The sequence below is a fragment of the Mobula birostris genome, chromosome 10 (assembly GCF_030028105.1).
Source record: "Mobula birostris isolate sMobBir1 chromosome 10, sMobBir1.hap1, whole genome shotgun sequence".
Lineage (NCBI taxonomy): Eukaryota > Metazoa > Chordata > Chondrichthyes > Myliobatiformes > Myliobatidae > Mobula > Mobula birostris.
This window is the reverse complement of record NC_092379.1, coordinates 35,619,764-35,646,671: the sequence shown is the minus strand read 5'-3', so window position 1 is coordinate 35,646,671 and position 26,908 is coordinate 35,619,764. Positions and strand designations below refer to the sequence as shown.

At 44.3% G+C, this 26,908-nt stretch overlaps 1 protein-coding gene and 1 pseudogene across 1 annotated transcript in view; one reads left to right on the top strand and one right to left on the bottom strand.

Annotated features, from left to right (window-relative positions):
* Positions 1–717, bottom strand: part of LOC140203579 (serine/threonine-protein phosphatase 2A 65 kDa regulatory subunit A beta isoform-like) — a 37,604-nt pseudogene extending 36,887 nt beyond the window's left edge.
* Positions 718–1,099: 382 nt separating this feature from the next.
* The window catches only part of LOC140203578 (serine/threonine-protein phosphatase 2A 65 kDa regulatory subunit A beta isoform-like), a 44,754-nt gene continuing 18,945 nt past the window's right edge, over positions 1,100–26,908 (top strand). Inside the window, exons 1-7 of the mRNA XM_072269623.1 lie at positions 1,100–1,113; positions 2,700–2,847; positions 5,681–5,842; positions 9,187–9,295; positions 12,789–12,859; positions 18,824–18,997; positions 26,295–26,355. Of these exons, the coding sequence (XP_072125724.1) occupies positions 1,100–1,113; positions 2,700–2,847; positions 5,681–5,842; positions 9,187–9,295; positions 12,789–12,859; positions 18,824–18,997; positions 26,295–26,355 (739 nt within the window). The remainder of the gene's footprint in view (positions 1,114–2,699; positions 2,848–5,680; positions 5,843–9,186; positions 9,296–12,788; positions 12,860–18,823; positions 18,998–26,294; positions 26,356–26,908) is intronic.

The window sequence follows — 26,908 nt, the reverse complement described above, 5'->3', positions numbered from 1 at the left end:
AGTGGCAAGGCGACTCTGAGAGGCAGCCCAACCACACGCAGCTTTGTACCTACCAGTCAGAAGTGGGAGCAGCTCATTCCCGGTACGCTCTACCCCCAAGGCCAAGGCAGTTGTGGACAGTTGCTTTATGTTGTTCAACCGTGACTGGGGAAAGGAAAGAAATGAAATTGATCAATGCCATCCAACCCTGAACAGAATTCTGGAAAAAAAAAGATATTTTGCTTAAACTCTGCTACAATCAAAAATACACCACTAAGTGCCCCTTGTAACAATTAAATGCAGGTAATGGCGAACAGAACAGAAACCCATAGCAGAAAGCATTACTTCCAGAGCAGAGTGCGGTTATTGTTGTGACAGAAAGATTGGATCTCATGATTTAGCGATTCAATCCATTTCTTGCTTGGGCATTGTTGTGTATGTGGCCGGGTTACACAATAAAACGATAAATAAAAATGCTAGAGACTGGAGCCAAGTTAACAGGGTTTTTCTCACTGACGGAACCCGAACTGAACACAGATATACAGATCAATACGCGCCTAATAGCGCATGCTCAATAACGCGTTACTACGACATAAAATAGTCCCATGTTATACAGTAGGCTATACGGTACAGGCATAATTCATTAGTACAGTTGATGAGGTTCAGTAATAACACTGGCCACTCCACTGGGCAGCGCACAACATTATTCTCGTCAGCACAAGGTCCGAGCCCAGTCATTAAATGGTTTCTCTTTCTACAGATGCCGAGCCTCTGCTTTGGACACCCATTTCCATGAATACAGGACCATAATTCACTGAAAGTGGTACCATGGGTAGATATGGTCATGAAGAAAGCTTCTGGCACCTTGGCCTTCATAAATCAAGGTAAGTTTGGACGTTATGTTGAAATTCTATAAGACAGTAGTAAGACCTAATTTGGAGTGTCGTGTGCACTTTCAGCTGCCTACCCACAGGAAAGATGTCAGTAAAGTTGAAAGAGTACAGAGAAGGTTTATAAGGATGGTGCCAGGACTGGAGGACCTGAGTTATGAGGGAAGATTGAATAGGTTAGGCCCTTATTCCTTGGAACATAGAAGATTGAGAGGAGATTTGACAAAGGTATGAGGGATCTAGGGTAAATTGAAGCAGACTTTTTCCACTGAGGTTGGGTGGGACTATAACCAGAGGCCATGGTTTAAGGGGAACATGAGGGGGAATTTCTTCCCTCAGAAGGTGGTGAGAGTGTGGAATGAGCTGCCAGCACAAGTAGTGGATGCGAGCTCGATTGAATTGACTTTATTACCAACATCCTTCATATACACGAGTAAAAATCTTTATGTTACGTCTCCGTCTAAATGTGCAATTTATAATAAAAGGAGGGAAGGAGTGCCTTACACCTCCTTTGGCAGGGACGTATTTCCTTCCTGCCACCCAATTTCGGTATAATTTGGTTTTATTGGCGATAAGATGCTACCACCATGGTGGACAGGACCTTGTTTTAACTGAGTGGGTAGAAGTTTTTAGTTTAGAGAATAATCAGCCCCAAAATAGCACAGAAAGTGTGGCATTTTTGTTTTTAATGACATAAACTGAAGGTTTTTTGTGTGTTTTTAGTGAGGAAGGAGCAAAAGCCGAGGTGCATCATAGTCGAGTGGTGCTCATCGCTTACTCTCGGCTGTGGGGTTGAAGTGGCCTTGTCATTTACAAAGGCGTGCTCTTTTTGAGAGCCGTGTCTTGTCAAGCCTGTTGCTCTACTTCAGGGCCATTTTGATTAATCTGGCGCGCAGAGGATTTCACCTGTTCAGAGGTGTTTGAGTTTTGTCAGACGAGAAGGTTGCTTTGGTAACTGTGTGCCCCTGCAGTCCACAACCAATGGCTCTGTTCTGCTCCAAGTGCAGGAGTTCCACATCTGGGGTTCACTTCCAGCCGCTTTACTCCCTGAATTAAAATTTTTTGTGGTGTCATTTGTGTAAACTTTCAGACACGGTCAGTTGTTTCAGAAAAAGACAGGGCTGTATGGTGGGGAAATTCTGGGCAGCTTCTAGAGTAGATTACGTGGTCAGCACAACATTGTGGGCTGAAGGGCCTGTAATGTGCAGTAAATTTCTATATTCTGTTGCTATCTGGAAGTATTTCTCAGGATAAAATGTGAAAACCACAAATATTGGATTTTTGGGTGGTGTGGTGGAGATGCGTCTCTGCCAAAGGAGGTGTAAGGCTTCCTTCTGCTGGTCTGCAGGCCACCCTTGGGCAAGGTGTAACTCCTGCTTCGATACCACCGATTCCCCCCCGCCCCCACCCGATCAGGGTCAGGTGAAGCCATGGGATCAGGTGGTGGATGAGCAGCCGGTGCAGATCACAAGTCCTGGTTATGAGACCCCTGACGCCAGGTAGACAGTTTCTGAAGTGTATTGATAATGGGCTGGGGGTCACCCATCTTGTAAAGACAAACACTGCTCAGAAGGCGGAAATGACAAACCACTTCTGTAGAAAACTTTATGGAGAACAATCAGGGTCATGGAAAGACTGTGACCACCCATAGCATATGACGCAGCACATAATGATGATGGGTTTAGCAAAATATTTTAGTAGCTTCTGATTTAGAAACATTAATTGCAAAAATGTCAACTTTCAGTGCTTGTATTTCTGCTTGCGAATTGTTAAGTTCTGCATCAATGGGCGACTACTCCTATGTGACCTTTAATTTTATTTTTTCTGCAGACTTTTCCACAGCTTGTGCTCAGATGACACACCAGTGGTCCGCCAGGCAGCAGCATCAAAGTTGGGTGAATTTGCAAAGGTTCTGGAGCTGGAGTTTTTGAAAAGTGACATTATACCCCTCTTCACTTCCCTGGCTTCTAATGAGCAGGTATGTAGTTGTAGAGCAGATACTGGGGTGGCAGCGGGAAGTCGAATTGAAGTGGGTGGCCATTGGGATACCCCGGCTGTCTCAGCGGACCCAGAGAAGGTGCTCGATGAAGAAGCGCACCCCCCCCCACCCCCAACCCCATCTGTGTTGGTCCTCCGATATCGAGGAGGCCACGGCAGGAGCTCCAGATGCAGCGAATAGCCCCGAGAGGAAAGCACCGCTTCGCCTGCAAGAACTGTTTGCAGCCCTGAACGGAGGCAAATGGGCGAGTGTAGACCTTATCTTGCTTTCGGGGAGAGCGGCGAGGATGAATGAGTGGCGTGGAACCCTGAAGGGTGGGGTGGGGAAAGTGGGGTGTGATTAGTGGCAGAGGCCCCTTGCAGATAGCGGAGGATTGAGATTAGTCTAGGAGTCTATTGTGGGTGGTGGGGGCTACAGACACTGATGCGCTGGAAAGGCTTGTGGGGTGGGAATGCAGGTGACGTGGATGAGGGAAGCGTGGATTATAGTGAAGAAAGGTGATCTTATTCCCCATGGCTTGTCATGATTTATCTTGCTGAAGCTGCTGCTGTCACCTTGGCTTTATGTCACATGTGTATCAATTGCTTGTACTGAGGAGCCTCTGTATCCCACACGTCATGGCAGTGTGTGAAATAACGGAGAGCACTTGGCTCATTCCGGTCACAGGCTGTCTGTCATTCCGCTCACTGGAGCAATTGCATGATTTCACACCTCTCCCCCCCACATTACCGCTTGCATTTTACTGTATGGATGAGCTGGAGGTGGGAAAGATTAGTATGGATGGTGTGTCCGTGGCAAAGAACTGAGTTGCATCCGGTTAATAGGTCTACGTACTCAATATGCTACGCCTTGTTAATGCCACTTACTGCTTGCAAAGTTTCTGTTGTCGTAGTCTGCACCATCTGTTCACCTTTGTAACCGGGGTTCACAACCCTCTTTTACACCATCGACCCCCTACCATCAACCGAGGGGCCCCAGGTTGGGAGCCCCTGCTTCATAAAGTTCCTTTGTCCACAGCAGATGGAAGCAGTGCCTGTCAATCTATCGACATGATTACACCATTCCAGTACTCCAGCTGGAGATGCTCCTCCAAGAAGGTGGTTATCTTGAGGCTTTTGCCTGAAGAGCGAACTGTTTAATCAGTGTGTGTCCTTTCATATTCCTCCAACCTAAAGTATCCCGGGCAAAAGGCTTGACGCAGTCCGCAGTATCCTCGTGTACTAAGGAGCCAGAGTTGTACAGAAATGGTACGCTGAAGGGGAGCTGGGATGGACACTTTGACCCTCACCTAGCTTCTGGTTAACGGTTGGACGTGTGCTCCTTGGTGTTGAGTAAGCTTCTCTTCTGGTGACTGTCCAGTGACTCCTGGAAATAAACCTTCACATCTGTAGCTAAGGAGATGTTCACACTTGCTCCAGGTTCAGACCCCACCAATGATGGCTAGCGTATCAAAACAAGGATGTAATGTTCACATTTTATAAGGCTTCACTTGGAATATTGAAGGTAGTTTTGGGCCCCTTATCTAACAGAGGGTTTGCCAAGACAGGAGTGGGTTCAACGGAGGGTCACGAAAGTGATTGAAAGGTCCAGGATTGAAAGGCTTGTCGTACGAGGAGCGTTTGATGGCTCTGTGCCTGTACTCATTTGAATTCAGAAGAATGAGGGGGAGGGATCTCATTGTAACCTGTCAAATACTGAAAGGCCTCTAGAGTGGATATGGGGAGGATGTTTTCTATGGTGGGGCAGCCTAAGACCAGAGGAAGCAATCTCAGAGCAGAGGTTTATCCAATTAGAATGGAGATGAGGAAGGATTTCCTTATCCAGAGAATCTGTGGAATTCATTGTCACAGAGGCAAAGTCATTGGGTATATTCAGGGCAGAGAGGTTGATAGATTCTTGATTAGTCAGGGCATGAGAAGTGACCTGGTTGAAGCATATAAGATGATGAGAGGTATTAATCGTGTGGATAGCCGGAGGCTTTTTCCCAGGGCTGAAATGGCTAACATGAGGGGGCATAGTTTTAAGGTGCTTGAAAGTAGGTATAAGGGGGACGTCAGAGGGAATTTTCTCACCTAGAGAGTGGTGGGTGTGTGGAATGCACTGACAACAAAGGTGGTAGAGATGGATACAGTAGGGTATTTGAAGAGACTCTTAGATAGGTACATGGAGCTTAGAAAAATAGAGGGCTATGCGGTAGGGAAATTCTAGGCAGTTTCTCGAGTAGGTTACTTGGTCTGCACAACTTTGGGGCTGGATGGCCTGTAATGTGCTGTAGATTTCCATGTTTCGATGAAGGGATATGGGGAGAAGGCAGGAGATTGGGCTGAAGGTGAAATGGATCAACCATGATGAAATGGCAGAGCAGACTCGATGGGCCAAATGGCCTAATTCAGCTCCTACATCCTACGGTGAAAAGTGACCACTTGGGTGATTAGCTTGGAGATTCACTCAGCAGAGAGTGGTGCTTGAAGAGCAGGAGAAAGAAAATTGATTCATCAATAAATTTTTGCACTGTCATGACATTTGCTAATATACTAATCCAAGCAATGCTTCCATCAAAGGTTGCATGTTGATACACTCCAGTACTTGTATCCTGGGAAGATTCCAGCACACATTGCAAGGTAATGAAACCTGTTGCTACTTTCTAGGTGATCTGAACGGATATCATCCGGGAAACAATTGTTATATTGTCAGTATTTATTTTTATGAATTTTTTGATGAGATTAGTTCTTCCTAATGTTAACTTCAGTAAATTAATTTTGTTTTTTAATGAAGAACCAGCTCAAACCCGGTTTAAACATCTTTTTCACAGGATTCGGTGAGGCTGTTGGCAGTTGAGGCTTGTGTGAGCATAGCCCAGCTGCTGCCCCAGGAAGACCTGGAAGCGTTGGTGATGCCGACCCTCCGGCAGGCAGTGGACGATAAATCCTGGCGTGTTCGCTGTGTGGTGGCAGACAAATTTTCTGAAGTACGTGTTATTGCTACAGCACAAAGTGCATCTCTTTGGTATGATGATATGGTGCATTTATGTTTTAAAGCTCGTCTTTAAGTTTTCTGTTCCAGCTGGAATCCCTTCTGATTCTGTCAAAAGTCATGAAAACACGATTAGTTCCTCTAATATAGTTTTAAAAAATCATTAAATCAAGCACCTGCATATTTTTAATAGAATTGACTGACATGCCAAAAGGTGCTGAGATTTCTTACCAGATTCATTTAATTAGCCTGTTTTTAAACATGGATCTGAAATAGAACAAAGTTGGTCTGAATTGAGCTCAGATCTTTTTCAGTGTATCTGAAGGATAATCCTGTGACAGGGGTTTAGAACAAACTTGTTGGCATAGTGCCAGGGATCTGGGGATTCAGCACGTGCACAGGTTGATGACACTGATATTTTTCACTTTTGACTGGAGGAAGTCAAGGGGAACTTCAGTTCTGTTTAAAAATGAGCCGAAAGGTCGAAAAGCCAGGACGATCCTCAGAGACTTTGACACTCAGGAACTTGAAACTACTCACCCTTTCCACAGTCCCCTTGATTAGGACTGACGTGTGTTCCCTTGATTTCCCCTTCCTGACGTCCACAATCAGTTCCTTGGTCTTACTGTCATTGTGGTAAATTTTGTGATGTAGTGCATTAATTAATTAATTTAATTAAAATTTTGATGGACTGGACTTTGCTGGTTCCTTCCCACTGCTGACTTCACACAGACCGGGTATGGGGTAGGGAGGTTGTGATTCAACTTCACCTTCCTGTGGTCCACAATCAGTTCCTTGGTCTTACTGACAAAGTGCCAGATTGTTGCCACACCACTCAACCAGCTGATCTATCTCACTCCTCTTCGGCTCCTTGTCACCATCTGAAATTCTGCCAACAATAGTTGTGTCATCGGCAGATTTATAGCCCTTAAGAGCAGTCTCGGCCCGAAAGATCGACTGTTTATTTCATTTCCATAGATGCTGCCTGGCCTGCTGAGTTCCTCCAGTAATTTGTGCTGGGTTTCCAGCATCTGCAGAATCTCCTGTGTGTTTATAGTTTTTGAACCAGATGGTCTTTGTTCTGAGTACAAAACTTGTTGCCTCAGGCTTCCTCCTGGTGCTCCAGTTTCCTCGCACAGTCCAAAAGCATTCCGGTTAGTATGTTAAAGGGTCATTGTAGATTGTTGCACAAGTCGGTGGCTTACTGGCGGTGCAGTTTGAAGGGCCAGAACAGCTTGTTCTGTTCTGTGTCTGCAATTAAATCTATGCCCTTTAGTCTTAGGCTTTCCTCGCCTGGGAAAACACTCGGATCAACTGAAATCTCCGTGCTTTTCTCACCACAATGTAATACAAATCCTCAAAATAAAGGCACATTGCCTACACAGGTTAATTGCAAACAATAACAATCAGGTTAACATTATTTAACAATTAAGAAACATTATTTAATGATTAAGTAACATTATTTAGTTTTTTTGACGTGAGAAACTAGCTGATTACAATTGCTCACGTTGTTGTCTGCGTACCATACTTTCGGATTCAGAGCCATCAAAGACAATATTTTCTCAACTTTGCCTTTCTTTAAAAATTTAAAATTCCTTCTCTTAAGGCCAAGAAATTCCGGTCCCACCCCAAAGCATTGAGATTAAATCTTTCTCTTCTGTATGAGTGTGAAATCTGTACTGAAGCAGCTGGTTTATCTGTGGATATTTTACCAAGGATAGATCATTACAGCTGTTTTACCTGGGTAACACTAAAGAATGCTGCTTCTAAATGGACACCATTTATCTAACCATTCCCTTTTTCTCCCCACTCATTTATTTCTTTACCAGAGCATGAGATATCCACTCATTGATAAACATCTGAACACAATGGCAACATTTCTCTGGGTTTCTTTCCTCTTACCCCATAGCTTCACGTGACCCTGATTGGGGGGGGTGGTTTGGCTAAGCAGGTGCTACACCTTGCTCAAGGGTGACCTGCAGGCTAGCGGAGGGAAGGAACGCCTTACACCTCTCTTGGTAGAGATGTATTTCCACCCTGCCTCCCATGATAAAATTACATAATTCAAAACTGTAAACCTGATCGAAAATTAAAGCAAATTACAGATGGACCAGTGTTCAAAAGCACACAGAAAACACAGCCATTTTATCAGTTTAGGATTATTACCCTTGGAACAGGCAAAGACGTTATATTGTCTGTCTTTATAAGATAACTAACCCGTGTTCAAAAATAAGCTCCATATAAGGTAACACACACAAAAATGTTGGAAGAACTCAGCAGGTCAGGCTGCGTCTAAGGAAGTGAATAAACAGTCGACGTTTTGCGCCAAGACCCCTCATCAGGACCAGAAAGGAAGGGGGAAGATGCCAGAATAAGAACGTGGGGGGCAGGGGGCGGGGGGTGTGGAGGAGAAGGGGAATATTCTAGAAAGTGATTGTTGAAGGAAAGTTCGTGGGAAAGGGTTCACACAAAATGCAGGGGGAACTCAGCAGATCAGACTGCATCTATGGAAGTGAATAAGCAGTGGATGTTTTGGGCCAAGACCTTTCATCAGGACTGGAAAGGAAGGGGAAATATGCCAGAACAAGATAAAGGTTGCCAGAGCACTTGTGAAATTGGCACCAACCCATTATTGGAAAACAATTGCATTATAACGGTACGGAGTTTATTGTATTTATAATGTTCTGCTATCATTGCTAATGACAGACCACAACAGAAGGCACTTTCTATGCTCAAGACCACATATAAACTAATCTTGCAATGAAGTCCGTAGTTAAAGTACAGTTCAGATTTTCAATTTTGAAGTTCATATTTTCAGAGTACATACATGTCACCACGTACAACCCTGAGATTCATTTTCCTGTGGGCATAGCAATTTCTATAGAATAGTAACTGTAAACAGGATCAATAAAAGATAAATTACAAATGCAAATATAAATAAATAGCAATAAATAACAAGACTATGAAATAACAAGATAAAGAGTAATTAAAGTAAGATCATTGCTTGTGGGAACATCTCAATTGATTAAGTGTACTTATCCCCTGTAGTTCAAGAGCCTGATGGTTGAAGGGTAGTAACTGTTCTTGAACCTGGTGGTGTGGGTCCTGAGGCTCCTGCACCTTCTACCTGATGGTTGAGGGGTAGTAACTGTTCTTGAGCCTGGTGGTGTGGGTCCTGAGGCTCCTGCACCTTCTACCTGATAGCAGCAGCGAGACGAGCGTGGAAAAGAAAGATGGTGATGTCTTTGTGATTCCTCTGTTCACGTGTTAATGCACAGATTGCTGCTATTGAAACCCGCTCTATCTTTGTTACTCATTTGGTTTCTCTTGCCTTTAAGGCTTCAGAAAACCGTGGGTCCTGAAATTGCGGAAAATGATCTGGTTCCTGCTTTCCAAAACCTGTTGAAAGATTGTGAGGCTGAAGTGCGAGCAGCTGGGGCCAACAAAGTTAAAGGTTGGTTGGGAATTCTCATTCTTGTCTTTTCCATCCGGTTAAGATGTTGTTGGCGAAGCACAGTGACAACTTTCTGGCAGCAGAAACAACTATCAATTACTTTAGTAATAGACTCTCGTTCTGGGCAACGACACTGCAATCTGTCCCTGTAACTTTCCTAGTGGAGACGAGGCCTTTGATCCAGCTATACAACCTGGCATTTGCAGTGCAGTCATGAACATTATTTGCTTCCGTTTCTTGTCTGCACAATTTGTCTTTTTTTCCTGCGCATTGTGTGATTGATGGTTTTCTGTTTTTAATGGGTTCTGTTGGGTTCCTTTGCTTTGTGGCTGCCTGTAAGGAAACAAATGTCAAGGTTGTGTATAGTACACATGCTGGTTGCACATTTTGTCCGACGATGACAGGAAACCTGTGCGGGAGAGTTTTTAAAATGGAAAAGCCTTTGCACTGTGGCAGTTCCACTCTCTTGGTCTTAGAAGTCCGGGTCCAGTGGTATGAACAAGCGCCAGAAGAAACAGGGGTCTTCTTGTTTGCAGTGGATGACCAGGATGCTTTCTGTGTCTTTTCATGCCCCTCGTTCTCCGCAGAGCGATGCAGAGCCACCTTCCTGGCGGTTGGGTTTTACTGTAGATCGCACCCGCCCAGTCCGCTGAGGCTGACTTTGCGTGCTAGGACTGGCTTGTCCGAATCTCACCGGAGTATGAGACTGCTGTTACGTGCAAATGGCTGCTCGCAGCCACAGGGGAGAGATGAGTGTCCGGTGGGGAGCAAAGGTGAGTGAGCTGCCCCGGAATGGACACGACAAGCTCCTTCACCAGAGGTGCGACCCCTTCCCTGGACACCCCTGAACTTTGAACTCCTGTGAAAGATGTAAACAAGGTTGAAAGAATGCAGAGAAAATTTATAAAGATGTTGCCTGGTCTGGAGGACCTGACTTAGAAGGAAAGATGAATAGGTTAGGACTGTATTCTTCAGAATGCAGAAGATTGAGAGGAGATTTGATGGAGGTACAATATTATGGGGGGGTATGGATGGGATAAATGCAAGCAGGTTTTTTCCACTGAGGTTGGGTTGGACGACAACCAGAGGTCATGGGTTAAGAGTGAAAGGTGACAAGTTTAAGGGGAACATGAGGGGAAACTTCTTCACACAGAGGGTCATGAAAGTGGAACGAGCTGCCAGCACAAGTGGACCATGCAGTTTTGATTTCAATATTTAAGAGAAGTTTGGATAGGTACATGGATAGTACGGATATGGGGCGGGGGGGATGTTATGGTCCTGCTGCAGGCAGATGGGAGTAGACAGTTTGAATTGTTCAGAATGGACGAGAGGGGCCAAAGGGCCTTTTCTGCGCTGTGCTTTTCTATGACTCTATTTAATGTGGTACCACATATCCAGGTGACACTTCTCCAAGTGAGAACAGCATGCCAGCATGCCTCCCCTTTGGCATCCTGATCTGATCCCAGAACTGGATGACAGCAAATGGAAAGGAATTGTGTGCCACTTGACTTCATGTTTCGATGGTGGCTGCTCCTTACAAAGTGCACTTCATTGCTTGTGCAGAGTCTTGAAAGGTTGTGAGATTGTGAAAAAGAGTGAGTGGTGTTCTTTACGTTTGTACCACTGACTGCCTAACCCGAGGCCCTCCGTTGGTCAGGGTCCACCATGGATGTTACGTGCAGCTGTCTACGTGATACGTAAGCCAGGGCAGTATGATATGGAGAGTAAGCTGTTGCCCATGTACCAGGCTCCCCCTCTCCACGCATCTGATGAATCCAAAGAATTGGCAGAGACCGATACAGTTTGGTACCAGTGGCGTCGCAGGAGTTGACAGCGTTGAACTCAACGTAGGACTGCCTCGGAGAACCCGGCTCTGGATTTTTCCCTCTGGGTTTACTCCTGTGAGTGGGTATAGCCGCAAGGCATTGGAGGTTTGAGCTCAGAGTCTTCCTTCTCCTAGATGAGCTGCCAACCATGAGCCCCATCTGACCGAAGTGACCAGTTTTAAAGTGTCAGTAACCTGCCTTCTGCTTCAGTAAGCCACATGCAAAGGCCAGGAGCTGGACTTGGTGTGAGAGGCTGTTTGAGGTGCATGCCATGAGCAGCATTTAGTTTGTAGTGGGAGCTTGTCCCCATTACCGCCCCTGGCCATGACAACCTTAAGGAATCATTGACTGCCTAATAAGCTGCATCTTTTCTCATGTACGTGTCACTTGATCGCATCTTTCATCAGAGAAACTGGGGTGGATGTCGGGCCACCCAGCCACACCACTGTCCACCAATTGTGTCTGCAGAAGCGCATCATCACATAGAGAGATAAACTGGAACTAGAAACTAGAGCACATCATAAACCTGAATGAGTCGAAATCTACTTCGACTAAAGCATGCTCAGGTACCATCGGCCGACAGCATCGGGGGAGAGAGGGAGATTCACTTCAGCGTGAGGCCCTTCCTTTGATTCCCTACTTTCGAGTAAGCAAGCTAGTAGACAAAGGTAGAAATATTGTGATGTTGCTTCCCAGATGGACCCACTTCATCCACAAAATCTGGCTCCAATCGTGCATTTTGAAAAGGAATGCATGAGTTATATTTAGCCTTTCAGATTGTGGTAGTTTAGTCATGGATTATGCCTTCATGCAAAGTGGAGCTGGCCGGGATAAGTATCGCAGCATCAGTCGTCTTGGCCTGGCCAGTTTCCAAAAATCAAATGTTTCAAGTGAATTGTGATGTGCCTGCCAAAGTTCTTTGCCAGTCATCTTCAGTAGCTGGTACATTAATGCCAACTCATTGAGTTAATTTGCACCAGAACAACCTAGAGGAGGAGTGGGCCAATTTGATACCTCTGAATATCTATTTAGCAAGATTACAGTGCAGAATAGGTACACTGAGCCACACTGCCCAGCTATTCCCCCAATTCAATCCTGACCTAATCACGGGACGATTTACCAGTTAATGACCAGTTAACTTACCAACTCGAATGGGGGATGAAATGTGCACTCGAAGGAAACCCATACCGTCACAGGGAGAATGTACAGATGTGCCAGAATTGAACCTGTGCTGTCTGACTCTTGATGTTTACACTGTAGGTGCTGGCCTTGCTTTTCCTTGTGCGAATTAAATTGTGCTTCAGAATGTATGTTTTCTCTTGCCACTATCTTCTGAGAAGATACAAATGTTAAGGCAGATGCTTTTCAGCAATTGCTTCATCTGTTAAACTTTATGATTTATCATTGTGGTGAGAGTGTGGAACGAGCTGCCAGCGCAAGTGGTGCGTGCAAGCTCGATTTCAACGTTTAAGAGAAGCTTGGATGGGTACGTAGATGGTAGTGGTATTGAGGGCTATGGTCCAGATGCAGGTTGATGGGAGCAGGCAATTTAAATGGATCGGCACAGAATAGATGGGCTGAAGGGCCTATTTCTGTGCTGTACTTTTCTCTGACTCCATTGTTTTGTTTGAGAATAACTCTCCAGCGTGCAGTACTCTATCTTGCAGATTTCTGTGAAAACTTGCCAGTAGATTGCAGGGAGACTGTCATAATAAGTCACATCTTGCCGTATGTTAAGGTAATATGCCTTCTCAAATTCTTGGCTGGTTATACAGTCTATCTAAAATTAATGTCGCAACTCATCTATTTCACTTCAGGAAAAAGTCCCTCAGTATTTTGGGTGGGCCTGAAACGAGGAATCAGGCACCTTTTAATTCAAGTTTTATCACTCTGAACTGCTTGTAACTGGAAAAGCTCAATGTCCAAGCACAAGTCACATCTTGCCCCCTCTCCCGTCCGCTCTCCCGCCCCATCCCCCTATCCCACCCCATCCCCCTCTCCCACTCCCTCCCCATCCCCCTCTCCCAAAGGGCTGAGTCCTGCCGAAGGGTTTTGGACAGAAATGGCGACTGTCCTTTTCTCCATAGGTGCTGCCTGGCCTGCTGAGTTCCTCCAGCATCTTGTGTGTGTTGCTGGTTTTTTAACATGGTGTTGGCCTCCTGGAGTGATGGTGGAGGCAGATATATCGGGGACTTTTAATGACGTTGAGATAAGCACACGAATGTGAGGAAAACGGAAGAATATGGACATCGTGTAGATTAGATTGCCCACTTGATTAGGAATTTAAGTATAACATTGTGGGTTATAGGGCCGGTTCTGTTCCATGATTTATATAAACTAGAATATCAAACTGTAAAAGAAATTATTTAAGAATGATCCGTGACTGACCAGGTGGATCATAAGAACATAGAGCAGGATGGCATCATGAGTGAGATATCTAATGACAAACAAGAGAAAATCTGCAGATGCTGGAAATCCGAGCAACACACACAAAATGCTGAAGGGACTCAGCAGGCCAGGCAGCTTCTATGGGGAACAGTACAGTCGACGTTTCTGTAGGTGCTGTCTGGCCTGCTGAGTTCCTCCAGCATTTTGTGCGTGTTGACTGAGATATCTGTCTAGGTTTTCATTTGATCATTTTATGGGATTGAATTCAAGAGCAGAGAGGTCATGCTGCAACTATACAGGGTACTGGTGAGGCCGTACCTGGAGTGCTGTGTGCAGTTCTGGTCTCCATACTTGAGGAAGGATATATTGGCTTTGGAGGCAGTGCAGAGGAGGTTCACCAGGTTAATCCCAGAGATGAAGGGGTTAACCTATGAGGAGAGATTGAGTTGCCTCGGACTATACTCTCTGGAATTCAGAAGAATGAGAGGATATCTCAGGGAAACATACAAAATTTTGAAATGGATAGATAAGATAGAAGTAGGAAAGTTATTTCCATTGGTAGGTGAGACTAGAACTAGGGGACATTGCCTCAAGATTCAGGGGAGAAGATTTAGGACAGAGATGAGGAGAAACTGTGTTTCCCAGAGAGTGGTGAATCTGTGAAATTCTCTGGCCAGGGAAGCAGTGGAGGCTTCTTCACTGGATATATTTAAGATACAGTTAGATACATTTTTAGATAGTAGGGGAATTAAGGATAGTTGAGGAACTCAGCAGGTCAGGCAGCATCTATGGAGGGGAATGAACCCTTGGGCTGACACCCTTCGTCAGGACTGGAAAGGAAGGGGGAAGGCGCCAGAATAAGAAGGTTGGGAGGATGGGGGGAGTACAAGCTGGTAGGTGATAGGTAGACCAGGTGATGGGAAAGGTTGGTGTGTAGGGGAGGGGAGTTGAAGGCAGGTGATGGGTGGGAAAGGTGAAGGGCTGGAGAGGATAGATAGCAGGGGAATTAAGGGTTATGGGGAAAAGGCAGATGGATGAAGCTGAGTTTATGGACAGGTCAGCCATGATCTTACTGAATGGCGGGGCAGGCTTGATGGGCCGGATGGCCTACTCCTGCTCCGATTTCTTATGTTTTTATGAATCATGAATGGAATAACAACTGTTTCTTCCACCAGAGTCTCTCGAACTGTTCTTTTAGTTTGAGAGCTTCAGATAAGAGCAAATGTGCAGTGCGTTCTTTAGAAGCAGTGATATGAGCTGGTTTGTAATCTCAGTGCATATTGGATTAAAGATGAATCGGTTAATGGTGTGATGGAGCTGTTATTTCTCCATCTATCATGTTCCTTATTTATTTTGTCGTGAACTTAAACAAAACTGCTGCATGTGCAAATTCTGGATTTTTTAATTAATATGGAAATTTGCATTCTTTCATTATTTTTACAGAATTAAAATTATTTTTAAATATGTAAAAAAAAATCTCTCCCCTCCCCTCTCCTTCTTCAATTCCCCACTCTGAGCTTTTACTTCTCACCTGTCTATTACTTCTCCCTGGGTCCCCACCTCCTTCCATCTGTCCTGTGGTCCACTCTCTTCTCCTCTCCTCTCTCAGATTCTTTCTTCTCCAGCCATTGACCTTTCCCAACCAACTGTCTTCACCTAACACCTTCCAGCTGGCCTCCTTCCCCTCTCCTCACCTTTATATCCTAGCATCTTCCGCCTCCCTTTACAGTCCCGATAAAAGGCCTCGGCCTGAAACACCGACTGTTTACTCATTCCCATAGACGCTGCCTGAGCTGCTGAGTTCCTCCAGTGTTTTGGGTGAGTTGCTCTGGATTTTCAACGTCTGCAGACTTGATTCCCTTCATGTGCTACACCTCAGAAGATTCCCCAAATGTCGGAAATGCCTCGATTTTCCAGGCACAGTTGACAGATTCCAAGTGTACATCTTCAAATTGTCAGCTGTTAACTCAAGCCTTGAATTATTTGTTAGTTTGAAATGAAATCAAGAAAAAAGCCTGCCGAATCATGATTTGAACTGTTGTATAATTTAATAATGATTAGTATTTTGCATGTATTTATGCCAAAGGTGCAGAAAGATTTCTCAAACGCAGAAATTCAAGTGTTTTTCTTTTGTGAAATGCAGCTTTTCACAAAATGACCGTTGTTTCCTCCCATGGCCCTCCCGAGGAGCTCGCCTGCACTCAGGGAGAGTGAACGGACAATAAAGGACAATTAAGACTCAGGAACAGAATTAGGCCACTCAGCCCATCGTGTCTGCTTCGCCATTCCATCATGGCTGGCTTATTACCCTCTCGGCCCCATTCTCCTGCCTTCTGCCCCGTAACCTTTAACACCCTGACTAATCAAGAACCTGTCAGCCTCCATGTTAAATATACCCAGTGACTCGTCCTCCACAGCCATCAGCGTTGATGGATTCCACAGATCCACCGCCCTTTCACTGAAGAAATTTCCTCTCAGCTCTGTTCTAAATGGACATCCCTCCATTCTGAGGCTGTGCCCTCTGGTCACAGGAAACGTCCTCCCTGTTCTAGGCCTCTTAATATTCCATAAGTTTCAATGAGATTCACCCCTCTTCCTTCCCGTTTGAACTCCATTGAGGACAAAGCCGGAGCCGTCAAGCACTCCTGTTGTATGTTTCATTCCCAGGATCATCCTCGTGAACCCTCTCTAATGCCAGCACATCTCAGATAAAGGGCCCAAAGCTGCTCACTATACCCCCAACTGCGTTCTGACCAATGCCTTATAAAGCTTCAGCATTACCCTTATATTTTTTCTAGTCCTCTCAAAATGAATGCCAACATTCCATTTTCTTTCCGTACCACCAACTCAGCCTGCAAGATAATGTTTAGGGAACCCTGCACGAGGTCTCCCAATTGCCTTTGCACGTCTGATTTCTGAATTTTCTGCCCATTTGGAAAATAGTACACGTCTTTACTCCTTCTACCAAAGTGCATGGCCATACGTTTCTGGTAGTAGGCACCCTTCGATCCCGGGGATGATGGGTTTGTGCCTCTGGTGGACTGTGTCCTCTCCTGGGCAAGAAGGTTTGAAGGACCGGCTCTTGTCCATGCAGCAGGCTCCCCCTCTCCACGTCACTCATGTTGTCGAAGGGAAGGGCAAGCGCCAATACAGCTCGGCTCCAGTGTCATCGCAGAGGTTGCCGGAGTGAAGCTGTAAACGACATCAAACTGCCTTAGGGGTTTACCCCCAAAGCCTTTCCCATGGGTGGGCATGACTGCAAGGCAGTGGAGGTTTAAAATCAGGGTTTTCCTTCTTTTAAGCGGGCTGCCGCCCAAGGCTGAGGAATCCTACCTACTCGAAACACTTTCGGACACTACAGTATATTCCAACTGCCACTGCCTTGCTATTCTCCCAATCTATCAAGTCCTTCTACAGACTCTCTGCCCCTCCACCTATCTTGGTATCATCCACAAATGTGACCACCAAGCCATCAATTCCGTTGTCCAGATCATTGACATCTGCTTGAAAAGAAACGGTCACAATACCGACCCCTGTGGAACACTAATAGTCACCTGCAGTCAACCAGAAAAGGCCCCTTTCATTTGCAATTCTTTGCCTCCCATCAGTCAGCCAAGCTTCTATCTTTACTAGGATATCTTCTGTAATACCATGGGCTCTTAACTTGCTAAGGCATCTCATGTGTGGCATCTTGTCAAACTCCAAGTAAACAACATCCACTGACCCTCCTTTGTCTATCCTGCCTGTAATTTCCCCTTAAGGAAACCATGCACCTCCAAGTACTGGAAGCCTCGTCTTTAATAATGGACTCCCAACATTTTCCCAACCACTGAAGTCAGGCTGAAGGGCCTATAGTTTCATGTCTTTTGCCTCCCTCCCTTCAGAGTGAAGTGACATTTGGAAATTTTCAGTCCTCTGGAACCATTCCAGATTCTAATGACTCTTGAAAGATTATTACTCATGCCTCCCCAATCTCTACAGCTGCCTCTTTCAGAACCCTGCGGTGTAGCCCATCTAGTCCAGGTGACTTGACTACCTTCAAAACTTTCAGCTTCCCAAACACCTTCTCCTTAATAAAAGCAACTGCACTCACTTCTGCTAACTGACTCTCGAATTTCTGGCATACTGCTCGTGTGACCATAACTTGGACCACAAGGTATAGTACTGTGCAAAAGTCTTAGGCTGGTGTATATAGCTAGGGTGTCTGAGTTTTGCACGGTCCTGTAGTAATTCTTATATATTGCACTGTGCTGCTGCAGCTGCCGCAAAAAAAAAATGAAATTTCTTGACATCTGTGAGTGATGATAAACCTCACAGATGTCTGATATGGGTCTCTGATGTGGACTGAGAGTGGGAAGGGGGCAGGGAGAGGGGAGTTGTGTCCCTGTCCCCCTCTTTTGGTGAATGTCGGTGATAGCGTAGGATGATATCCTGGTTCTGCATTTGTGTTTATGGACTGTGGACTTTTTCAGATTTAGGGTTTTTATATTCTGTTTTCTTCATCGCCTTATTCTTTTCGTTTTGTTGTGTGAGGGGAGGGTGTTTGGGGGTAAAATGCTCTGTTAGTTTTTTGTGCGGGGGATGAATTGGGGGGGTCGATGTTGCTATTCCGTTTTGTGTGTGGAGGGAGGGGTAGTTTTGGGGATCAGATGATCAGGATGCCATTATTTTTTGTACCAGGGCTGGGGAGGTGTAGGTTTCATACTTCTCTCTGAGTGACTTTCATCTTCTTTCTTTGGTTCGTGGCTATGTGGAGAAGACAAATTTCAGGGTTGTATTTGGATACGTGCTTTGATCATAAACAAACCTTTGACTCTTTGGTTGGGAAAAGGGGGAAGGGAGCGGGAAGCACCGGAGAGACATTCTGTAATGACCAATAGACCAATTGTTTGGAATCAAATGGCCTTGCCTGGGTTCTCAGGGCTGAGTATGTCTGCACTCGCACCACACCCTCCTGCCCCTGGCACTCCACCTCAGCCACCTGTCCCACACCCCTCCCGTGGGTGCTCCACTCTCACCATTCCCAACATCCTGTGCTCCCGCCAGATTTACAAACTTGCTCTCCGCTGCACGTTGGCAAGTACAGTTCTGTGCAAAAGTCATTGGCACCCTGGCTAGATGTGCATGTGCCTAAGTACTGTAAGTGTGAAAGTGGCATTCATATTTCTTTTGTGGGATTAATATTTCATAAATGTCCAAGATGATACTTTGAAAGCAGAGAGTCTGGGGAGCGCCAGTGTGTTTGTCAGACAGCGTTCGCAGTATGAATGTTTTTCACCTTTGCTGTACTCAGAAAATTGCCTTTCCTTCCCAGTGCCCTGAGGTCCGTTTGAACATTATCTCCAATCTGGACTGCGTGAATGAAGTTATTGGAATTCACCAGTTATCACAGTCTCTCCTGCCAGCCATTGTAGAATTAGCAGAAGATGCCAAATGGAGAGTGCGCCTTGCGATAATCGAGTACATGCCTCTGCTTGCAGGGCTGCTGGTGGGTGGTTTATTCTAAAATGTTTTTATCGTCTATTAGCAATGCTTCCATATGGATGATTTGCAGAATGGAAATGATTGCCCATATCAAATTGATACTTTAGTTTAAAGACGGAAATAACTTTGAACATCTTCTTTCCTTTTGCACCAGAAGCAAATGTGCGATAGTAACAATTATACTTGTAGCCCACTGACATGGGTAGTCTTACTTTAGACTCGGGACTCCCAACCTTTTTTTTAATTGACCATTAACCAAGCAGGGGTGGAAACCCCTGGTTTAGACCATCAGGTTTAGGCCCCTGTTTAAGGACTGCGGACTTTGTCAGACTTAGGGATTTTATATTCTGTTTTTATATCGTCTGTTTCTTTTCATTTTGTTGTGCGAGGGGAGGGTGTTTGAGGGTAAAATGTTCTGTTGGTTTTTGTGCAGGGGGTGGGCTGGGGTTGTTGCTGTTCCATTTTCTGTGTGGAGGGAGGGGTGGTTTTGGGGGGGGGGGGCTGATGATCAGGATGCCATTCAATGACTTTCATGTTTTTTCTTTGTTTCATGGCTATCTGGGGAAGACAAATTTCAGAGTTGTACATGATAATAAGTGAACCTTTGGCCTGCACATCAAACAGATACAAACACAGAAAGGGCAATAAACTCCGTACAATCAGATGAGGGGGTGACAACTGTTGTCCCAGAGGAAATAAACAATATCTTTTTGAGATTTTACCAAAATCTGTACAGCTCAGAATATTCAGATTCAGCTCCACAAATACAAAAGGAATTTCTCGACTTGTTACAATTTATACCCCGAGATGAAACGTTCTTGACCTCACTGGAGTTTAACTCAGAGGCTAAAGAATTGTCTGCAGCTATAACTAACATTAAGGGAGGGAAAACTCCTGGGCCCAATGGAAATTCCGATTAAAATATATAAAATCTTTAAGACAAAGCTAATACCACCTCTGCTTGATATGTATCAGGAGTCATTTGACACTGGATCCCTTGCCCCCTCTCTTAATATGGCAGCAATTACGCTACTGTTAAAACCGGGAAAACCACCATCCCTTTGTGGATCTAAAAGGTCAATCTCACATCTGAACAATGATCTCAAAATTCTCTGTAAGGTATTAGCTAGGAGGCTGGAGCCACTGTTGCCAAAAATGGTCCACACTGACCAAAATGGATTTGTAAGGGAAGGCAGGGCTTCCACAACATTCGAATAGTGCTTAATATACTTTATGAAAAATCTGGAAGCTCTGATAGCGCTATTGTGTCATTGGATACCGAGAAAGCCTTCGACAGAGTGGAGTGGAATAGGGGGAAAATTTCGAAGATACAGCTTCTGTATTCTAACCCACAGGCTGAAGTTTCAACTAACGAGCTTTTTTCGGCATCTTTTAAACTCCAACGGGGAACAAGACAGGGCTGTCCCCTATCTCCCCTCCTGTTTATCCTGGCCATTGCGCCACTTGCTATGGCAATTTGAAAACAGGCTAACATAGCAGGAATAACTATAGGAGATGTAGAACATCGCATAGCCCTGTACATGGATGATGTCATTTTGTCAGAACAGGGTTTACCTATTTGGGTGTTAAAATTACTCCTACTATTGATAAAATTATCCCAACTAATTATAAACCTCTCACAGACTCAGTTATTCAACTTACAAACAGATGGACGAAATTGCTCATAAATTTGATTGGACGCATAAATATTCTAAAAATGTCAATTTTACTGAAGTTCCTGTACCTTTTACAATGTATCCCACTTTCTCCTCCATCATCTTTCTTTTATTTATTTTTTTTTTAATTTTATTTTTATTTGGATAAGGAATTCACAAATATCATGTACTTTTTTCACACATATAACCTTTTCCATTTTTTATATGTATAAAACCACAATTATTTATACATTCTTAAGTACACATTGAGATGATATAAAAGGAAAATAAACATTTAAATAGATAATTATGTACTGTGGTAAATCTAACCAGTTAGGCTAAGTAATGGAATTAGTTGTTAAGAAAAATGGTAATAATAGTTTCCATATAACCCTTCTGGACCATTTCCACTGGTCCAAAATGTTGTATATAAGCCTAAGTATCAACCATTGCAGGTGTTTATATCCTAATTTGTTCATGCTTGCTCCTGCCCGCAGACATAATTATCCAATCCCTATTTACTTATTTACTCTTTCTTTTATTTATTAAAGAAATTTTTTTCTAATTTCATCTGGAATAATAAATCTCCAAGCCTCAGGCTTTCCCTGTTATATCTGCCGTATGATAGAGGTGGCTTACAGCTACCAAATCTTATATGGTATTTCTGGGCGGCCCAAATTAGAGCAGGAATGTTTTATTTTGTTAAGGATCACTCCCCTCCTTGGGTCTCAGTGGAATCCCAGTTGATCAATATCCCTCTAGAACTATATATGTATTCAGCAAATAAGAAAAACCTGGTCACACAATCTAAAATCCCTTTCTTAAAAAATACAATAATGATTTGGCACGATGCTCTTGCGTAAATGGGTGAGACATCACAGTTATCCCAGTTTACTCCTATCTTTGGTAATGATAGCTCCAGCCCAGCAGAGCAGATCCTAGTTTTAAAACCTGGTCGCCCCGAGGCATAGCTAAGGTGTCTGATCTTTATAATGGCAATTCATTTATGTCTTTTGAAGAACTCAAGGCCACATATGGAATTCCAACAAAACACTTTTTTAAATACCTTTAGTTGCAAAGTTTTATTATGTCCAGGCAAAGTTACAGTTTGAAGCTCCCTCCTTTATTTACCCTAGAAGACATCACTCTGAAATTATCTGAAGCTAGGGGACAAGTGTCTGAATTATACATGAAAGGGTTTCTTCTTTTATGTTACTTGCTAAGGCTAATAAAATGGCTTCTCTGTACTGTTAACTGCTGAGACAGTGGTTCTCTAGAGCAGCTTGTTTGGGTTATAATTACTGATACAGGAATTGTATTCATTTGCTAACCAATTGGGATAGATGGTATTCTTTCTTGTGTGTCTGTAAGCTATTGTTTTTCGTGGGCTTTGGGCAGAAGGCGTGATGGGGACAGAGAGAGGAGACGCGAGGAGAGAGATGCTGTAAGCTGGGCAACGGCACGGACCCCGAGCGAGAGTCCGAGGCCCAGGGTCTTCAGCGAGGATAGGAGGCGAGGACAGACTCGTGTGGAGTGTTTAGTCAATCACCGAGGGTGGTCCCATTCGTGGGTTGGCAGAGTTCAGAGGACATCGATTGGAGGAAGGGGGACCCGGTTGTGTAAGAGCTCCAACGAGTGTGCACCGAACTGATAGAGTTACTGACTTGGCACCTTTATTCTATTTGTTTCTACTAACCCATCACCAAGAAATACTTATAAAGTGTAATCATTTAATCGCATATGGCGTACTGTCTGTTAATTGGCGGTGTGGGGTACATCACACAGCATCCACACAAACTTGATCTCCCCGTTTGGCGGGGCTGAAGGCTGCTCCCCCTAGACGAAAGCGAGCTGAGCAAGTCTGAGGCTTAGCGGGGGGCTACATACAAATTGTTTGCAAGTAAATGCAAAGAGTCATCAAACAACATGCTACAAGCGTGGAGAACTGATTTGCATTAGAATCTGTCAGAAAAAGAGTGGTCAGAAGCTTGTTCCTTCGTTCAAACCCAGTCAGTGAACACTCTTTCTAAACGGATAACCAGACAGTACATTACTCCAGTCAGGTTTCGTCACTTTAACCCCAACATTCCAGACACATGCTTTAAATGTAATCACTAAAAGGGGTCTCTGTTCCATTGTATGTGCGAGTGCCCCTAGATAATCTGCTTCTGGAAGAAGGTGCTGGATTTGATTAGTCAGATTATTAGAAAAAAGGTGCTCCTTGATCCTAAATTATGTATTCTGAACATTTATCCAAAGGACTTTCTAACTCCAAAAGTGCAAGGTCTCTGCTTAATACTTGTTTTTTGAAAGCCAGATGTTGCATAGCCTATTCATGGAAGAAACCCACAACCAGTGGACTTCCACAATGGCTGAAAGGAGTGACTTCGTATCTTGCTCTAGAAAAGATCAACTACATCACAGAAAAACAAACTTGGCAAATGTCGGGAAATTTGGGATATTTTCTACAAGTTTCTGGAGAACAATATTTGGGATGATGAAAGTAACAAATTGAACTGACAGCTTGTTTTTAATGGCCGGGTGTTTGCTTTTTTTGTGCGTTGTTTTTCCTTTTATTTCTGATGTATTTTATTTTTCCCTTTTTCTTTAACCTTGTTGCACTTTCAAACATATGGATGATAGAATGTGTTTACTTTTCATTCTGTAAAAGCAATAAAGAGTTGTTTGAAAACAAATAAGTGAACCTTTGAATCTTTGATTGGGAAAAGGGGAAGGGAGAGGGAAGCACCAGAGAGATATTCTGTAATGATCAATAAACCAATTGTTTGGAAGCAAATGACCTTGAGAGCAGAATTAGTCCATTCAGCCCATTGAGTCTGCTCCAACATTCCACCATGGCTGATTTGTGATCCCTCTGAACCCTATTCTCCTGTCTTCTCCCCGTATCCTTTCACGCCCTGATTAATGAAGAGCCTGTCAGCCTCCATTTTAATTATACCCAATATCTTGGCCTCCACGGTTGTCCATGGAAGTGAATTCCACAGATTCGCCACCCTCTGGCTGAAGAGTCGCTCCTCATCTCTGTTTCTGCCAGGCACTCCGATTTCCTCCTCCATCCCAAAGACGTGCTGGTTGTAAACTGGTTGTTGTAGATTCCTCCTCTGTGTCGGTAACTAGCAGGAGTAGTGAGGTAGTGTTCATGGGTTTGGTGTCCACTCAAAAATCGTATGGCAGAGGGGAGGAAGCTGTTCCTGAATCAGTGAGTGTGTGTCTTCAGACAAATTGTCCCTCCTTTCTGGTGGTAGCAATGAGAAGAGGCTGGTGGGCCCTTAATGATGGACAGTGTCTTTTTGAGGCACCACTCCTTGAAGATGTCCTGGATAATATGGAGGCTGGAGCACACGATGGAGCTGACTAATTTTATAACTCTCTGTAGCTTACTTAAGCTCTCCTGTATCATACCGATTTAGTTTGTATTTGGTTTTAAGAAGCAAATCGCTCTCAGTTTCGGTGTGCAAACACAAAGTAGATTTTCTTCAGTAAGGCCTTTGACAAGGTCCCGCATGGGAGGTTAGTTAGGAAAATTCAGTCGCTAGGTATACATGGAGAGGTGATAAATTGGATTAGACATTGGCTCAATGGAAGAAGCCAAAGAGTGGTAGTAGAGAATAGCTTCTCTGAGTGGAGGCCTGTGACTAGTGGTGTGCCACAGGGATCAAGTGCTGGGTCCATTGTTATTTGTCATCTATATCAGTGATCTGGATGATAATGTGGTAAATTGGATCAGCAAATTTGCTGATGGCACAAAGATTGGAGGTGTAGTAGACAGTGAGGAAGGTTTCCAGAGCCTGCAGAGGGACTTGGACCAGCTGGAAAAATGGGCTGAAAAATGGCAGATGGAGTTTAATACAGACAAGTGTGAGGTATTGCATGTTGGAAGGACAAACCAAGGTAGAACATACAGGGTTAATGGTAAGGCACTGAGGAGTGCAGTGGAACAGAGGGATCTGGGTATACAGATAGAAAATTCCCTAAAAGTAGTGTCACAGGTCGATAGCGTCGTAAAGAGAGCTTTTGGTACATTGGCCTTTATTAATCAAAGTATTGAGTATAAGAGCTGGAATGTTATGATGAGGTTGTATAAGGCATTGGTGAGGCCGAATCTGGAATATTGTGTTCAGTTTTGGTCACCAAATTACAGGAAGGATATCAATAAGGTTGAAAGAGTGCAGAGAAGGTTTACAATGATGTTGCCGGTACTTGAGAAACTCAGTTACAGAGAAAGGTTGAATAGGTTAGGACTATTCCCTGGAGCGTAGAAGAACGAGGGGAGATTTGATAGAGGTATATAAAATTATGATGGGTATAGATAGAGTGAATGCAAGCAAGCTTTTTCCACTGAGTCAAGGGGAGAAAAAAACCAGAGGACATGGGTTAAAGGTGAGGGGGGGAAATGTTTAAAGGGAACATTGGGGGGGGCTTCTTCACACAGACAGTGGTGAGAGTATGGAATGAGCTGCCAGACGAGGTGGTAAATATGGGTTCTTTTTTAATATTTAAGAATAAATTGGACAGATACATGGATGGGAGGTGTATGGAGGGATATGGTCCTTGTGCAGGTCAGTGGGACTAGGCAGAAAATGGTTCGGCACATCCAAGAAGGGCCAAAGGGCCTGTTTCTGTGCTGTACTTTCTATGGTAAAGAGTTGTCAAGGTCTGAGTCAGAGTCACGGGCAGAGCTTGTGGTTGGACTACTCAGCCACGTGGTTACCCTGGGAATTGTTAGCTGTGCTGGATATGAAGCAAAGTAACCTGAGAATTATGCAAAGGCTAACTTGTTCCCAGTGACTGAATGTAGAAAGTGGAATGTATTAACCACATGGGAGACGTGAATGTAGAATGGTGCACTGTCATGTCGAAGAGAGATACTGTGCGGGTCAGGAGTGTGGGATCTGTAATCTAAATAATCCAGCACATGCATAATTACATTTAAATCGTGAAGTTGAAATAGCACCCTGCTGTGGATGTGGTAGCATAGGATTCACTGGGTTATTTATTTAAAGGTACACGGAGGAATAAGGCCCTTCCTGCCCTTCGAACCGTGCTGCCCAGCAATCTCTGATCCAACCCTAGCCTAAACAGGGACAGGTAACAGTGATGAATTAACCTCCCAACTGGTGCGTCTTTGGATTGTGAGAGGAAACATGCGCGTTCCGCAGGGAAAATGTACTGGCTCCTTACAGGTGACATCAGAATTCCCAAGCTGTAATAGTGTCACGCCAACTGCTACACCACCGATAGTAGTTAGTAACGTTCTTACTGTCTGCATTAAACCATCGGACACTTTTAAGATTTTTCCTATTTTTCATGGATCATAGTCCTGGTATTGACACAAAGAAATTAATTAAGGATAGTCAAAATAATAGATGCAAGTACCTTAGATAGGGTATCTTCTGTGTAGCCTTCTGCCACGGCACAATCTAGTTTTGTGCAGTTTATTAGAGCACGTTGCCAGTCTTTCTTGTGTGACCCCTTCACCATTGGCTCAAAGGAGTTAGCAAACTGTACTGGTAAGTAGCGAAAGGTGAAGACGGCTAGAATGCAAATGTGGCAAGTTGGCATGTTCTACTAGAAATTCGAGGGGTTATTTTATCAACATTCTTTCTTTTGTCAAAACCTGTTTAGGGAGTGGAGTTTTTTGATGAGAAGTTGAACTCCTTGTGCATGACGTGGCTGGTGGATCGCGGTGAGTATCGCCTTGATGAATCGTTACTTCTGTTGAACGAAAGTCCTTCAAAGTTGTCCATGTCATCTTACTGGTGCTTCCATGATGCTGAGTGAGCCTGCCAGGTGCCTAACCAAAAATCCTTCATCGTGCTTTGTCACATCCTCAAAGGATTGGGTCAGGCTCAAGACACGACATGCCTCTCACAAAGCCATGCTGACTCTCCGGAATCAGACTATGCTTCTTGTAAATCCTGTCTGTAGGAATCTTCTCCTATAATTTGCCCACCGGTGAAGTAAAACTGACTGGTCTATAATTCCCAGGGTCATCCCTACTCTCTTTCCTGAACAAGGAAATAACATTTGCCAACTTCCAATCATCTGGTACTTCCTCCGGTGAGGACTGGCCAGTGAGGATGCCCAGATCGTCACTAAAGGTGCAGCAATCTCTTCCCTTGCTTCCCGTAGTAACCCTGGGGTATATCACATCTGGCCCTGGGGACTTATCTATCCTAGGGCTTTTCAAAATTCCAGAACATCCTCTTTCTCAATGTCAACATGTTGCAGCATATCAC